Consider the following 17,474-nt stretch of genomic DNA (forward strand, 5'->3'; position numbering starts at 1 on the left):
GATAATTCTCACATCACGAATAAGGTTTAAAAGAAAGGGAGTGTTGACCACCACGTTAAGTTGCAGTTAATTTCTCTGACATGATCTCTGTAGGACAAAAAGATGGTAGTTGAACCAAAAAGAGACTTTGTACGCGCTATTGCAAACCCGGACAGGTCAAATGCGCGGCATCTTAATTTTCCTCGCTATTTTTAATTTTAAAACCCGCCAGCCATCCACGATCCATTCATAATTTTCTCACCTGTCGAACACAACTTCCCATTCCCATTTCCACACTCTTCTTACTGATCTTCTCTTCTGCTACTGCTACTGCTACTGCTACTATATTTATTCAAATCTTCTCAGTATATATAGTTCATAGAAATCTTTCACAAGAAGAAACCGATGGGATCAGTAGGTGAAAATAACGGAGTACAAGACAAGTGTAAACGGAGTCTTACCAGGGGCAAACTTAAGTCTTCTTCTTCTTCTTCATCGTCGTTCCGGCTTCGAAGCCCGAGCCTCAATTCAATTCGTCTTCGTCGGATCTTCGACGTGTTCGACAGAAACCATGACAGTTTGATCAGCGTAGACGAACTTAGTCAAGCTCTCAATTTGCTAGGGTTAGATGCCGATCAATCGGAAATTGAATCCATGGTAAGGTCATATATCAAATCCGGAAACAACGGCCTTAGATTCGAAGATTTCGAGGCTCTACATCGCTCACTCGATGATGTTTTCTTCGGGTCAAAATATGAAGAAGATAAGATCGTGTTGGATCAGGATCCGGATCAGGACGAAGTGGATCTGAAGGATGCGTTTAACGTGTTCGATGAAAACGGCGACGGTTTTATATCGGCGAAGGAATTACAGGCTGTACTAGAGAAACTGGGATTGCCTGAAGGAAATGAAATTGATAGAGTGGAGATGATGATTTCATCAGTTGACCAAGATCACGATGGCCAAGTTGATTTCGTTGAATTCAAGGATATGATGCGCACTGTTATTGTTCCTTCTTCTTAATTTTAGTGAAATTATCGGCGACTGATCCACCGTAGGTCAGTCGCGCGCCACCGGCTGTTTACTAATTCCTTTTGTATTAATGGTTCTGCTGTTTCATTATCATGTACCGGACATAATCATTATAATCTGCAGATTTGTCAATTCTGTTTGAATCTGTGATGATAAATTCTTATTCTTCAGTTCTATAATAGTGTAATTATTTTGTTTCGATTAAATTGAATGAAAATAAAATTACGACTTGTTACACTTTAAGGTCAGCTTGGCCTATAGGCTATACACGAGAAGCGCCATGTTTGTTAGAGTATTTACCAAGATCGAAGCTGACGAAAATACTGTACTGATCGAATGACTTGGTCGATTGTATACAATAAACCTCATATAAATTTCCTCCATCCACCCATTAGTGCGTAACCAAAGTTATTCAACTAGAGGGGAATATCTATTCTAATAATTTGATAAATACCGAATTAATCGAAATCAAATTTTTTGGTATTTGGTAGTATTTGATATTTTGGTATTCAATTTAAGTTCTTAAAAAAATTGGTATTAGGTATGATGTTCGATAATTAAAAATAAAATAATAAAACATCAATACCTTACCAAAATATATACTAAGTTACAAATACACATATTATTTATTATAACATAAATATTAAGTTCTAAATTTTACTTTTCGTTATTTTTATAGTTTTCTTTAAGCATTACAACATTTTTTCCCACTATACTTGTCTTCCCCCTTTTCTTTGGTTGCCTAGTTACGTTTCAACATTTCTCCCATCTAAATTTAGCATTTCTGGATTCCACCTTTTTTTCCTACTATATTATAATATTTTTAGTTTCATGTTTTTTAGTACCTTACTTAAGAAAAATCTATGACTTTATACACTAGTTAATATTCGATCTGAATAAACCGAAGTTACCAGAATGACAAACAAAAAACGAAAGGAGAAAAGTTGAACCATACCGAATTTAATTAGGTATGGTATTGTTATAGTATTTTAAGAAACCGAATATCGAAAATACCGAACCGAAAGATCTAAATACTATACCGTACCAACCGACGAACACCTGTAAACTAAGTCTATATTAAGAGGATTTCAAGTTTCTATTTATTTTTGAGAGCTGAGATTATCTAACTATACATTTGCAACTTATAAAGTCTTTTAAAAATAAAACTAAAGAGATCGAGAAAAGAGTTGTGCTGAAAAAATGAAAAGAATCAATAAATTCTTTTTAATTTTTTTTGTTACATCAAGGGAAGGGAATGCTAGCTATGCTATTGATGTGATTTAAGCCTTCCACCTCAATTGTCGAAAGCATAATTCACCAAGTGAGCTAGCGTTCAATCCTATAAGATATCAATACAAAAGGCATTATCTTCCTTCCGATGTGCGCGTCATTCAACACACATTCACACGCAGGTGCACAAAATATCTCATTCACGTGCGGTTCAAGGAAAGATCGCACCTCAAAGGGTGTGATGTAGACAGCAATATTCTAATACAAATATTAGTGATTGATTTCACGGTTCAAACTTGTAACTTATAAATTATACTAAAATAATTTTAATATTATTTCAAGACTACCATTCATGATGTTAATAGTAGGAGTAATTAAATTTTAAGAGGTTGTAGGTCCACACTGGTAGGCGGTAGATAGAGGGGCCTTGTCAAGAGGAGGAAAAGAATGCGATGAATCTGGGGTTGTTGCTTCACGACTTGGACCAATATCCAATGGATATTATAGCAATTAGGTAAAAGTGGAGATATGATTTAAAATTTATGGATTTTAAATTTGATTTCGAACTCATATTTTGTGACTTAATCAGAATTTTCATTAAGGGGTGTCAAAAAATAAATAATTAGCTACATCGAAAAGTCGAGGGGAGTCAACGTATAGTATATATATATATATATATATAAAATATAAAACATTATCTAGCAATATAATATAATTTTTCGGCGAAGGGGTGTCGCTCGACACCTCTTGGTTCAACGTGGCTCCACCACTGCTCATATCCCGTCTTAATTACTAGGTAATTAAATATTTGTGCATTATAATGAATTTCTTATTACAAATATAGAATCTATACAGAAGCTATTGAATTTATTTGAGCTCGTAGCAATTTCTCTAGCTCAACCCCTGAAATTATGATTAATATATAGTGGGAGAAAAATTGAATTTATTTGAGCTCGTAGCAATTTCTCTAGCTCAACCCCTGCAATTAGGCATGGAAAAGAGGAAATTATGATTAATATATAGTGGGAGAAAAAATGAAGTGTGATTGTTACTATTATACATTATTAATTGTCTCATGTAGTACAAAAACTTCCACTGCTTTTCAGGGTCATTCTACTATAGGTGCCAATGAATTATGAATTAATTAACGTTTAACTAGTAGTGTTAGTAATAAACTAACCTGGCAGAAATATTACTGTAGGTTCTAGATGGTCAAATGCCTGTTTTAGTCTTTATCAGTCCACATTAGAAGACCCCTTCAACTTAGAAAAATACAAACACATAAGCCAGGTAAAAACGAAAGACAACAACAAAAAAAAGATGATCAAACAATACTTTTATTTATTCCATAGCAACTATCTCTGGCAGCTGGATATAATATTGTAACAATACATATATGTGTGTTACGTTATATTTTTCTTGCGCCGCCCGTCGTCGGTGAAGAGTCCATTTGAGCCCAATTACAGAGAACAATAGCTAGACATAAAAAAGGGCAGGTAGGTTGTTGTACCGTGTACAAGACATCTCGTGTTCACGTAGGCTTTGAGAAAGACCGCATCCCAAATGCAATCATTAATAGTTCCTTTCACGGGTCAAACTCGTAATCTATAAATCACACACAGATAACTTTACCTATTCTCCAAAGCACTCCTTCTAGACATACATGAGAATAAGAAAGAAAGTACATTTTTTGTTATAAGAAGTATTAGCATACTTCATATTCCATTTTACACCTAATTAAGAGATTTGTCGGTGACACTTTACCACATGCTCGCAATTCAACCTATATCTTTTTTTGGTACCATCCAAATATTCTGATTCGTCCTCATAGGACTATTTGTCTACATGCAAAACAACCTCTTGATAATAATTTAAAAGGGAGTATATTGCTATTTGGGCATCAGATATCATGATCAAAAGCACAGAACTGGATCAAAGAAAGAGTTTTTCTTTTAGTTCTTTTGACTTCAACTCATCTCATGGCCTCTTCTCTTCTGATGATGATGGCAGTCATGGTTATGATGCTAGTTATGTTATGTATGATACAGACGACGATGACGACGACGATGACGATGGCGCGTATATTGAAATAAACCTTAATCCACTGCCAACAAAAACAACATTAGTTGATTATGATGGTGAGAGTGTGAATTTTCATAGAGAGGAGAAGGAAGCTTCAGAGGTGGAATTACGCATATCTTTTTCAGCTGGAATTCCCTCAACTGTGACAACATGTTCAATATCAGCTGCTGAAACGTCTCGTAGTACAACACAACATGCACAGAGAACAATTAATAAGCCAAGGTTAGGCCTTTTCGTATCGTTGACTCGCATTATCAACGCGTTCGTGGCATCCTCAGTCAAGACCTCAAATTTAGTGAGAGTAGAAGAAGCTAATTTTGGCCATGAATTTGAACATGAGCGTATTCATCTTCCGTCCATGTCGAAAGCTGACTACACGGAGATGTTACGCAGCAGGTAAATCTTTTTGACCTTGTCAAAATTGTGCTGCTTCTTCAATACTTATTCAAACATCTTTATTTATTTATTTATTTATTTTAAAGTCTATGGTTTAGAAGAAAAAAAAAAGATTCTTTCATGTACGTCTGCATTGTCTTTGGCAAGTGGTGTGTGGTGTGGCCTGGTCAATGGTCTGCCGTAATTAATTATTTTTCAAGAATAGAAAAGGATAAGTTAACAAATGCCGGAAAAAAAAAAACGATGTAGATGTGTAGATCAATTGTAGTGAGAGACGTACCCAGGAATTTAATGCAACGGGGGCACAATATTCTATTCAATCAGTGTCCCTAAAGGCTTTTAAGGTTAAGGGTGCCAAATGATTTAACTTAACCATTTTCAAGGTTTACAGATATACATATACAAAATTTCTGCCGAAATTTACGAGGTCCGGTGACCTGTCCCTCAACATAAGCCATAGGTCCGCCTCTGGTTGTAGTAGAGGTCGTGAAAAAGAATCAAACATATGGGATTAACTTTAGAACTAACTATATAAACGCTTAAAGAGTTTCTATTTATGCTCACAAAAAAATGTTTATACAATTAGATTACTTAGTTACACATATAAGGCAATTACTGCAATAAACATTAATTGATACATACTATCAAAGGTTAGCTTTGTGTATAAAACCTTTAAGCTGTCAGTATATGTGACTTAATACTTCGAATCAAGTAATATTGTAATAGTAAGCTTGGATTAGATATTTAAGAAAAAGGTAACTTGCTAAACCTACTAAAGTACAATAAAAGATTGCTACTAATCTCTTATGCACCCTCAAGGGCCAAATTTAATGCTAAATTTAAAAGCAAAGATCACTTTTAGCTCTTGACCAAAATTATTTAGTTCGGTAACAGCAAAAGTATATATTTGTATTCCATATTTTTTATATATAACATACAAAAATACATATATTTACAAAATATATATATATTTCGTCTATTATTTTGAAAACGGCTATACAATGTCATTTTTCCAATTTAAAATGGCATGCTCATTTCTTGGTACCGGTTGATAAATTAACTTGATGTATCATGTTTTGATGTCATATTCTGCAGGAAAGACCGCACGATGGTTGCTTCAAAGCCAAATGGAATTATGAGCTTTATTGTAAAATTCAAGTACAGAAATATTCCATCAATGCTGTTTTCTATGCTCTCACCCAAACCCAAAAGAGAACAAATGCCGGCCAGACAACCTTTGCTACAGCGAGGCAGCAACACATGCAACAGGAATCCAACAAATGACACTACGAAATTGAAAACTCGCAATCATTCAGAGCTTAATTATCAAGATCTAACCCGCGACAAATCAACATCATCTGTCGCGGGTATAATGAACCTTAAGGCAATGAGAGGAGTATTAGATTCACTCGTCAGGACGGGTCGTTATTACACAAGTGCAAGAACAAGGACATCATTTGCCAATAAGCATAGTAAAAGTAAAAGCTGCCCAAGTTCTATTAAGTCGTCACCTATGCATAGCAACAATATTAGTTGTGGTGATGAAGTTAGAAGATTTTATTCGAGGGATAATTCTGTTCAGGCAGCCATTGCTCATTGTAAGAAATCGTTTGGCGCTCCAGTTGACTTTGAATTTCATCGTTAAACGTCGAACCCTCGAGCCTCTTAGTTATTATTTTCTATAGTTGATTCTTGCAAATTATAAATAGTTTAGGCCATGTTAAATCCATAGTCAAAGCGATTGGGTATTTTTTTACCTTTTTGATCTAGTTGAGAAAGGAACGACTCCTTCTTACTTCTGTCAGTGGTGCAAACGAGTCCTTATTTTCCATTACACTTCCTGCATTCCTTTACTCATATTATGTAACCCCCTCCACAAAAAAAAATATTTACTCCTATTGTATATTTATGAATATTTGAGCAAATATTCAAGTAAATCATTTTAATGATGCATGCTCAGGCATTTGATAGAGTATACTTACTTTATTAATTTAATTTATTCTACTTTGCACTTGCCTATTTTCATCGAACTTTGTTGCATTTTAAGAAAAACTAAAGGGATTGTGACACAAATAGCCGGCCAGATTTACTTTTTACTTTTTCTAGCAAGTATATATAGATTATACATTGATTATATATAATTATACTCATATTATATATGAAATATAAATATATTATACCCCCGCCGGTTATTTTTAGTTTAAGAGATTAGGTGAGCAGTTATTTAGGTTAATTCTTCAAAACTTAAGTCTAAAAAGAGGCCCAAAAGAAATAAAGGAAGATACAGAAAAACCCACCTATTTTGGCTAGCCCAAAATCTACTAGATTAGCCCCTTATGATAAGCCCAATTTGGACCGGTATGGGCTCAACCAATTAGAAAAATTAACCTAAACAACCACCCACATAACGGCTTAAATTAAAAATAGTCAGCTGATATATAGTATATGTATGATTCATGTGTAATATGTGCATAATTGTGTATAATTTATGTATACCGGCTAAAAAAGATAAACATTGAATTTATTACGGCGTTACTTTCTCTATGATCTTCAACAGTAGCTCTTTAACTATCCGCTAGATTAGGGGCTCAAGTTAATACACAATGATAATTGAATTCAGATAACGATCTTCAGTTAATACACAATAATAATTAAATTTACAGTCAAATATTTATAGATAATTAGTGACCTGTACTCTAGCTCCGCTACTGTTCAGCTAGATGAAAATTTAGTCTTAGGCTAAAAGGGAATATTGTATAAAGTTATAGAATATTCTGCCAAGCCAATCGTGTAGAGGGAAATACTTCAAACCAATACATGAGTTACTAACATATGTTTGAATGCAGTGGTCAAATAAATAACCTCTTCTAAGTTATGACTAATAGATCATCAAATGACAATATATATAGTGTCCTTTTTATTCTTTTCTTTGCTTTTCATCATCTCTAAACACTGAAAGAGATTGCCATGCATGCATATTTTAGGATACATATTCTCGTTAAAGTACTAGGGATTAAAACTTTCTTTTGCAGGAGATTTAATGAAAATAAGTAAAATTTTCATGTGGGGAAGTAACATAATTACTTTAGGAAACTTGTTTCCAATTTGTTCCTCGAAACAACTAGAAAACATCCTGCTGAACAGCGCAACTTGGTTTTGTTTTGGAGAAAAGAAGTCTTCAAATATAACAGTGATAATTGAATGTAGCTAAGAAAAAAATTATTTAACTTCATGTCAACAATTATTTAAGCTTTATGAGTCCAATAAAGTGTCTCCCTTATTATCTCTTGCCAACGTCTCATAATTATTGGAATATTTTTCTGCTTTTTATGGTTTAACCATCATCTTTTCAGTTTCTAATAATGATTATAAGTTGTAGCAATGTTAATCGCATTCATTGATTTATAAACTAAGTATCGAGTGGGAGGACACTTATGCATGACTACAACAACTACCAGATAATTTATAATTAAGTATTGGTGGGACAGGATTTCTGCTAAGAGAGTTTAAAAAAATATTTAAAAATTAAAAGAGACTATGACCGTGAGAATAGAACCAGCAAACTTAAAATTTTTGAACACCATTGATCACTGAGCTATGTTTTTAGGTTGTGTCAAGGGAATTCAAAATGTAATATATAGAAGTAAAAAACGAATTTTACCTTATATGTATAGTATAATTTTCCGGCACAAGAGATTCAGCTGAACCCCCTTTCGTCCCCCTAAATCCCTCCCTGCTTGGATTAGATAAATTAAGCTAACCAAATAGATAGTATGAAAAATATGATTTAGTTTGTCATATGATCATGCAGGGCGGATGCATCATAAGTTTGCCGGATTCAACTAAATTCATAATTTTCGAAACATAGCATAAATGTAATATGAAAATTTACTAAAATGTCAATATATATTAAATTCTGATCAACTCATAATCCAAAAAATGCTATGAGTTTATGAGAGTAAGAATTTTTAATATTAAACCTATCAAGTTTGAGTCTTGAATATCTCTCTAGTAATTCCTCATACCTTTCTGACCCATTTGGTTGTTGGTGGTGCAGTAAATTGATAGTATGCATAATTCTCCGTTTGAATAGGATTAAAGAATTAAATACAAATGGAGTTATACTTATTTGAAATCTCGATTGAATCTTAACAAGATACCCAATAAGGTTAATATAGTATTTAATAAAATTCTTGCATGTGCTTCGCAAAACTTGCTCAGGTAAAAAGAAAGAGAGAGAAGAAGAGTACACAATTTTCAAAAAGTTGTGTCGTTGAATGCACAATAATATATATATAGATCCAATTGAGTGAATGAGGCCCTTAACAAGAAACCTAATCAATTTAATATATATTTAATCAAATTATTGCATGTGCTTCCTCAATAGTTGCTGAGTGGGTACATGATTTTCACAGGTAAAAAGAAAGAGAGAGGAGAGGAGAACACAATTTTCAGAAAGTTGTGTCGTAGTACACACAATATAATATAATAGGTAAAAAGGCAGTAAAACTTGAATCAGTTTGTTATCCATCCCCATAAACAAATTTATAATTTACGCACTCAAAGTTGAGAGAATAAGTATTATTAAATACCTTCATATGTGATGTGGCAATAGTTCGTGCCAATCACGCGAATTAGACGCGTGAATTCAGTTTATTGGAATAAATAATACTAAAAAAAAGTAGAAACTAAAAATAAAAAGAAAAACCCAAATGCCTCTAGGTACCCCTCCTCATCTTCTTCACTACCCCTCTCATCACAGTCCTCTTATCTCTTCCTTTTTCTTTTGTTTTTTTCGTTAACACTTCCCCTTTCCTTCCAATTCTTCTTCTGTCTTGACACAAAAGAAAAATCTTTTTCCTCTTTCTCTGTATGTTTCGCCCTTCATAGTTCCTAAGCAAAAAAAATTCAAACTTAAAATTGAATCAGTAAAATTCGTAGTATTTCATAATAAAGGAATCGAAACTTAAAAAACAAGCAGCATAGGAATAAGTTGTGACTTATCGGTGACGATATTCTCGCCAAACGACAAAGTATTTCAGATTGAATATGCTGGCAAAGTCGTCGATAACAGTAGAAACGAGTTATTTGGTGGTACTTAAAGGTTCTACGGTTGAGTCACACTTTGACCATTGATGGCTTGGGGGTTTGGCGGGCTCCCGGCAGAGCTATGCAGATGATTTAATGGGCGAAAAATCCTATGACAATCATTCACTCCATTTGAGAGAGTTGAGTGAAAATAAGTGTTTAGGGTCTTTAGGTCAAAAATTATTGGGGAATAGTAGGTGCTTAGTGGGTTTACGCGCCTTACACGTGGCAGATTTTAATTGTTTATTACTGATTGGGTTGTCACATTTGTTATATTATAATACATGCGCTATGATTCAACGGTCGGAGGTGTTTATTAGTTCACTTAAGATCAAGTTGAAGTGTTCATATGAAAATTTTAAAAGTTTATTTACCGACATGACAATCGGGTACAAGTTTAAGTGGCTAGAGGCCTTTTTGCCAATATAATATTGAGTGAATAAAGCCTGGCACACACCACACAACATGGAGAAACATGTGATAATACTCAAACTCAATAATTTAAGGTAGAAAAAGTACTAGATGGATCCTTGATATCAATAAAGTACGAGATGGATCCTTAAAGCACATGGTGAACTGTGATCGTTCTGCCCCTTCACTTATTAAGTGGAAAATAGTCTTTGGCATTCTATAAGCGACTTGACAAGTGTACGAAGCTTTGTTTTTTTTGCAGTTGGCCCGTAATGCTTTCTTTTATTTGTGCTTGCCTTCTTTCAACTCAGAATACCTAATACCTATTTATTATTTAGTGCTAGAAGCTAACCATCATAAGCTCACCCTTCGGGTCTCGTTTTTAGCGCAGGAGGCTAAGCATTCTGCCAGACATCCCGACTTAGGAGCTCCGTTCGCCTTTGGTACCTCAGTAGACCTTCTAAAATAAAAAACGTTACTTTAGCCTTAACTACAACTAAGGGTGGCAAAAGTGATCCAAACCTATTTGACCCGCCCAACTCATCCAGGTTTTAATGAGTTGGGCATGTGCTACTTTAATGATGGGCTAAGTTTAGACATGATCTAACTAAACCCGTCCGTAGCACAAATTAGCACATGATTTTAGTCCAAACTGACTCATTAATAGCAATTGTCCTTTAAAGCTTCTAAGGGTGTGTTTGGTATAACATAAAATCTTTTGTTGAAGAAAAAAATTGAAAAATATTTTTTAGTGTTTGGTTAGAGAGTCGAAAATATTTTTTAAGATTGTGCTAAAAAATTTCTTAAAAATCTCATCTCAACAGTAGAAAAACAAGAAACACAATTTTGTTGTCAATATATTTTTCTCTCTTGACTTTTAGTGCACTTTTACTTTCACAAAATAATTTTCTTCTCAAGAATTAGTGCGACAAATTTTCTCCATCACCCTTTATAAGCATCACCTATAAACCCTTATTCTATTTGGTTGAGATGATGATTTACTTAGGGTAAAAATTTATTCCAAAATTTAACTTTGTATAATTTTTCCATAAAAATTCGAATCACATTCAAATGGGTTTTGCCGAAGAGTACTGTCACGTGATTGTTCCAACTCAAAGTTGTAATTTGTTGCTTTCATATTTATAAAATACTAATCCCATTCCAAATGGGATGAATTGCACGTGAATAAATCCAATTCCAAATTGGAATTACACCATATCCCATATATATATATATATATATATATATATATATATATATATATATATATATATATATATATATATATATATATATATATATATATATTTCACATATTAATAATCATCTATTCCAAATAGAAAACTTTAATTTGTTCACAATATTAATTATATCCTCTATGCTAGCAAAGAATATAGTAATATTTTATTTGGACTAATAACTAAATTTATTTGACTAATTAAATTCTTTAATTTAATTATCAAATAATAAAATAATTAATCCTTTAGCAAAGATCAGAACACTCGTCTGTGTGCGACCCATATGTTCAATACTAAGCCGGGTGGCGTCTAGCAACACTCCTTAATAACCGGATGGCATCAAGAACCAGTAGAAGAATAATGTAGTAATTCCTTCTGTCCTTATAGCTTTGGATCACCCTAGGAAATGGTTCAACTGTCAAATTCTAATATGTGACTAACTATGTGTTCATGTCAAATATAATCGACCATTGAATGACCCAAGAAACTCTTTTCTTCTTTTGTTAAATTGCCCTGACCAAGGTCTTAATTTGATCGTTTATAATTCATGACAACATGGAGCTTAAACTCATTACCAAGAGTTAACAGATTCCATCTTGATCAATCACTAATTCTATAAGTATTTAATCGTACCCAATATCCTTTCAACTATCTCCCTAGGGCCATAGGTGTCTAGTATCAAAGTATAATAAATAACTTGTCAATTACTATGACGATCTTAGGTTAAAGGAAACGTTTACATCACATTCTTCAAGAGAATATGATATTGACAGTTTATGGTAATTCTAACCATTAGGAATTATCCAATGAGTCGGTTCAATGATCATATCTCTATAAGCATCATCTATCTATGTGATTTAGTTAATGAGATCAATTAATCTTTATCCCATAAAGACGATCACATAAATATTGATCTAACCGGATTATTAATGTCCAAATTAATAATCATACGATCAAGAACAAATTTAGATTAAATTGTAAGAGACTTTATTCTCATTATCATGTTCTCCATCACGATAACAAGTCTCAAGACTTAATCAAGGACCTTATTAAATTAATTAAGTAAATAATAATAACTATGATAAAAAGAATATCAAATGCTAGATATATATTTTATATTAAATAACGTTTCACAAAATAATATTCAAATAATCAAATATGAATTGGATCTAGAGTATATCTACTATATCCCTAACAATCTCCCACTTGTACTAGAGCCAATCGCTCTTGTACTTCATTCCCAATTTTTACTTGTTCTTGTCAAACTCCTTTACGCCAAGAGCTTTAATGAATGGGTCTCCAGCATTTTCCTTTGCATTAACCTTTTGAATCTCGACGTCTCCACGTTCAATGATTTCTCTTATCAAGTGATACATTCGCAGAACGTGTTTGAATTTTTGGTGTGATTTGGTTATTTTGCTTGAGCAATGGCTCCAGTATTGTCACACAACAATAGAACCGCACCTTATATTGAAGGAACCACACCAAGTTCAGTTAAGAACTTTTTCATCCATACAGCTTCCTTAGCAGCTTCACTGGCTGCTATATATTCTGCTTCAGTCACTGAATCAACTACTGTAGCTTGTTTGGAACTTTTCCAACTCATTGCACCACCATTAAAGGTGAATACATAACCAAAAATAGATTTTCTATCATCTTTATCTGAAGAGAAACTTGCATCAGTATAACCTTCAAGTTTCAACTCAGAATCTCCATAGATGAGGAATTGGTCTTTAGTCCTTCTTAAATACTTAAGAATGGTCTTCACCACCTTCTAATGTTCCTCGCCAGGATTTGCCTGATATCGGCTAGTCACTCCTAGTGCATAAGCCACATCAGGACGTGTACATGTCATGGTATACATGATAGCTCCCAATGCACTAGTGTATGAGATCCTACTTATGCGTTCTCTCTCTCTCTCTCTTTAGGTGTTTTAGGACAATCCTCCTTACTAGGAGTAACTCCAGTGCCCATTATACCTCTTTAAGATGGTATCAATGTACAAAGACTAGAAAAGTCCAAGTAGCTTCCTCGATCTATCTCTATAGATCTTTATTCCCAATATATAAGTTGCTTCTCCCAAGTCTTTCATGGAGAACTGTTCAGATAGCCAAATCTTGGTACTTTGATATGCCAGTATATCATTCCCTTGAGCAATATATCATCAACATACAATACTAAGAATATAATTGTGCTCCCACTAACCTTTTTGTATACACAAGGCTCTTCTTCACATCTAACAAAATTGAACTTTTCAATTATCTTGTTAAAGCGAATATTCCAACTTCGAGAAGCTTGATTTAGTCCATAAATGAATCTTTGTAGCTTGCAAATTTTATTATGACTAGACGGAGATGCGAAACCTTCAGGTTGTCTCATGTACACATCCACTTCTAGCTCACCATTAAGGAAAGTTGTTTTCACATCCATTTTTCATATCTCATAATCATAGTATGCTGCTATAGCAAGCAAAATCCGAATTGATTTGAGCATTGCCACGGGAGAGAAAGTTTCATCATAGTCGACTCCTTTCTGACGATATCCCTTGGAAACAAGATTGGCTTTGTAGGTATCCACCTTTCCGTCTGCTCCAATCTTTTTTCTTAAAACCCCATTTACAATCCATAGGTTTTATATCCTTTGAAAGTTCAACTAAAGTCCATACTTTATTTTCCTTCAGGGATTCCATTTCGGATTCCATGGCCTTTTTCCATCTCTCATAGTCAGAACTTTGTATAGCCTCTTCATAGGTCTTAGGGTCATCAGTATTATGATCAACCTTATTTGATACATTATCTTGTACAATTAGATTTAATCTAGTTGGTATATGACGTTCTCGTGTAGACCTTCTAAGAGGTGCTTGTACAACTTTTTCACCTTGTGCTGGATTTGGTTGTTGTTCAATTTGGTTTGGTACTGGTTCATTAACCTGTTCTTGAATTACATTTAGTTCTTGAACTTCAACCGTCGAAGATGACAACTTCCTTGTCAACTTCAAAACATCCAATAAAGGTTCTTCAACTTGTGTCTCATAATCTTGAATTTGTGTTGATTCATTAGTTTCTTGAATTTCATCAAGTTCAATTTCTCCACTATAATTTCCTTCCAAAAGAAATTTCCTTTTCAAAAAGGTTGCTCCTCTAGCCACAAACACTTTATAGTCAGAAGGTGATAGAAATAATATCTCATTATTTCTTAGGGATACCCAATGAACCTATACTTATCAGATCTTGAGTCAAGTTTATCAGGCTACAGTCTCTTAACAAAAGCTGAACAACCCCAAACATTAATATGTTAAGGTTAGTCTTACGTCATTTCCATATCTCATATGGTGTTGTAGAGACTGACTTAGTGGGAACTTTATTAAGTAAGTATGTTGTTGCTTCCAAAGCATATCTGTCATGACCCAAAATCTAAACTGTCGTGATGGCACCTAACCCCACCCGCTAGGTAAGCCAACTAACAATAAAACACAATATAATAATACTGATGTGAGTCAAAAAATAAGATAATTGAATTTTATACAACTCCCCAAGGACTGGTAGTATAAATCATGAACGTCTAAGATTTAGATTTTTACAGGACTGAAGTGAAATAATTACAACATCTGTTTGAAATGTTAATGAACATAATTTGAATCTAATGCTACCAAGGACAAGTAATAGTCATAACTGGAACGCAGGTACATCTTCCAATCCAGCTCCCACTGAACGCAGCAACATCAGCATCCAACATCTGCACGCAAGGTGCAGAAATGTAGTATGAGTAAAACCGACCTCATGTACTCAATAAGTAACAAACCTAACCTGAGGTTAAAAGTAGTGACGAGCTGGGATAAGGGTCAGAGTCCAACTCCAATAACCAGCAATAGTTCATAACAGTATAATAAAGATGGTACCAGAAATAACTCGGCTCGTTCACAGTTACGGAAAATAGGCATGCTTTTCAAGTATAACAGTAGATCCCAAATCTTTCACCGTAAAACCCTAAAAATATATGAGTAAGTTTGAAAACTGCGATATTTCCCAAAAACCTTGCAACAATAAATAAGATATTTCATTTTCAAGTAGTATGAATAAAATACATCTCTATGCCTACATGTCAATATACAAGTGAAATCATGAATGTCGCCAAAAACCCGGTAGCAGAAGGAAATGCATCTCTATACATGTATCTCAAGTACACATGTCAAATGCAATGCATCTCAGTGATGAACTCATGTACTCACACTCTCGGAGTACTCAATCACTCAGTATTGTATGGGACGGGTCCAGCCCAGGAAAGATCCATCCCTCAATATAAATAGCGACTGACAGTCAGTCACGCAGTACTGTACAGGGACAATCCAGCCCAGGGAACTCCATCCCAAATGTGAATATATAGGGTAACTCCATACCCATGGAACTCCATCCCAAATGTAATAACTACTACGCTCACTGTGGGGGGCTCCTTCAGCCCAAGCGATATAATAAGCCAGATCCAGACATAAATAAATAAAAAACATGCTACGCGTGCAGTCCGATCCCTTAATTATCACTTACAATCAGGCCCTCGGCCTTGATGGTAGGCTATAATCCCGTATTTTGATCATTTATTACACTCTAATTCACTGCGCTTTACTTGTGTTGAGCTTTAATTGGTAGTGTTTTTGCACTTATTGTGTGTTTTATGCCTTGTAGGAGTGATTCCGAGTTATGTAGATGTTGTGGAGATAATCCGTGCTATTTGAAGCTTTGAAGTGTCACGCCCCAAACTAGGGGAGGCACGACTGGCACTCGATACTGTATTCGATCGAGTTAGCCACTAAACATACTAGCTAACTAGACTGGGGGCCCAACAGATCGGGCAGCACAACATTTGAAATACTAAGCCTGGACCGTAAGGTTATGACATGAATAACAATAAGCCATATAAACATAGGTAGACAAGACAAAATAATAAAATACTAGCTGGCCGACGAGGCCGCGACTGAAGACATACATGCCTACACCCCTATATATACATGCCAAGCCTATGGGCTGGAGAATGAAAGCAGCAAAAAAAGAAACCCAGAATATTGCGTCCACAATAGCCTCTAAGAGTGTCATAAGCACTGTCGGGATAAGGTTCCAACTATACCCAAATTGTACAACAAAAGTAACCATCCTATGAAAGCTCCAGGAAGAGGTGGAGCTTACCAACTCACAGTTGAACCGCAAAATCCTAGCGGAGGGGTCGATCAGAGTCCCTACCTGGACCTGCACGCACGAAACAAAAATGCAGTGTCCCCAGGCAACGGGACATTAGTACGAATTAAAATGTACGAGTATGTAAGGCAGAAAGTAGAATCATACATAGTTGATGTAAAAAGGTAATAAAGATACCACCTGACACTGAAACTCTGATAGCCTCCATGGCCGACATCCGACCTCATAGTAATAAAATATGCATGGTATGCTCGTTTAATCGTATGTCGTGAATACATATATATTGATGTAAATGCATGACATACCCAACCAAATGCTAGCAATGGCGGTCTCTCCCGGTAGCTAACCGGTATCATATTGCCAACCTGTGGCCATCTGTACAATATATATAGTCTTTCGGGCAAATAGGCCCATTACCTAGAATTATAGCTCGAAGTCCATGCATAATATGTCATGTATGATATGAACTTTGAATGCACATAATAGGCCATAACAAGAACTTAACCAACCTTGGCTCATTGGTAGTCTTATTCTCATAATCTCATAATCACCTTCGCATCGCATACAAATGTCTCGTGGAACCTCATATCTTTCTTAATAAGTTTGAAAACTTAACTCGACTTTTAGAAAGATAACTTAACTCTGAATATGTTCATAAAAAGCTTAAGGTGCTTCACTTAGTCCTTATACCTGATTTCTTGATAATTAGTAAAAGAAAGTATTTCAAAAAAAATTCAAATGTTTTAGTAGTTTAAACATAAAAATTATATTTGAAAATTTTGAAATCGACGTGTCACTTTAGAGATTTTAAAATACACTTTAACAAGGAAGA

The 17,474-nt window shown here is 34.5% G+C and overlaps 2 protein-coding genes across 2 annotated transcripts; both read left to right on the forward strand.

The window, feature by feature from the left end:
- Positions 1–274: 274 nt before the first annotated feature.
- On the forward strand, positions 275–1,248 carry LOC107804570 (calcium-binding protein CAST-like). The gene is given in 1 exon segment (NM_001325756.1): positions 275–1,248. A coding segment is annotated over 1 exon segment (618 nt). The 5' UTR covers positions 275–384; the 3' UTR covers positions 1,003–1,248.
- A 2,284-nt stretch (positions 1,249–3,532) lies between these two features.
- Positions 3,533–6,520, forward strand: LOC107804569 (uncharacterized). Its single transcript, XM_016628487.2, has 2 exons — positions 3,533–4,719; positions 5,815–6,520. The coding sequence occupies exons 1-2, from the start codon at positions 4,151–4,153 to the stop codon at positions 6,362–6,364; spliced, it is 1,119 nt and encodes a 372-aa protein (XP_016483973.1). The 5' UTR covers positions 3,533–4,150; the 3' UTR covers positions 6,365–6,520.
- The last annotated feature ends 10,954 nt before the right edge of the window (positions 6,521–17,474 follow it).

Source organism: Nicotiana tabacum, chromosome 24 (genome assembly GCF_000715075.1).
Source record: "Nicotiana tabacum cultivar K326 chromosome 24, ASM71507v2, whole genome shotgun sequence".
Lineage (NCBI taxonomy): Eukaryota > Viridiplantae > Streptophyta > Magnoliopsida > Solanales > Solanaceae > Nicotiana > Nicotiana tabacum.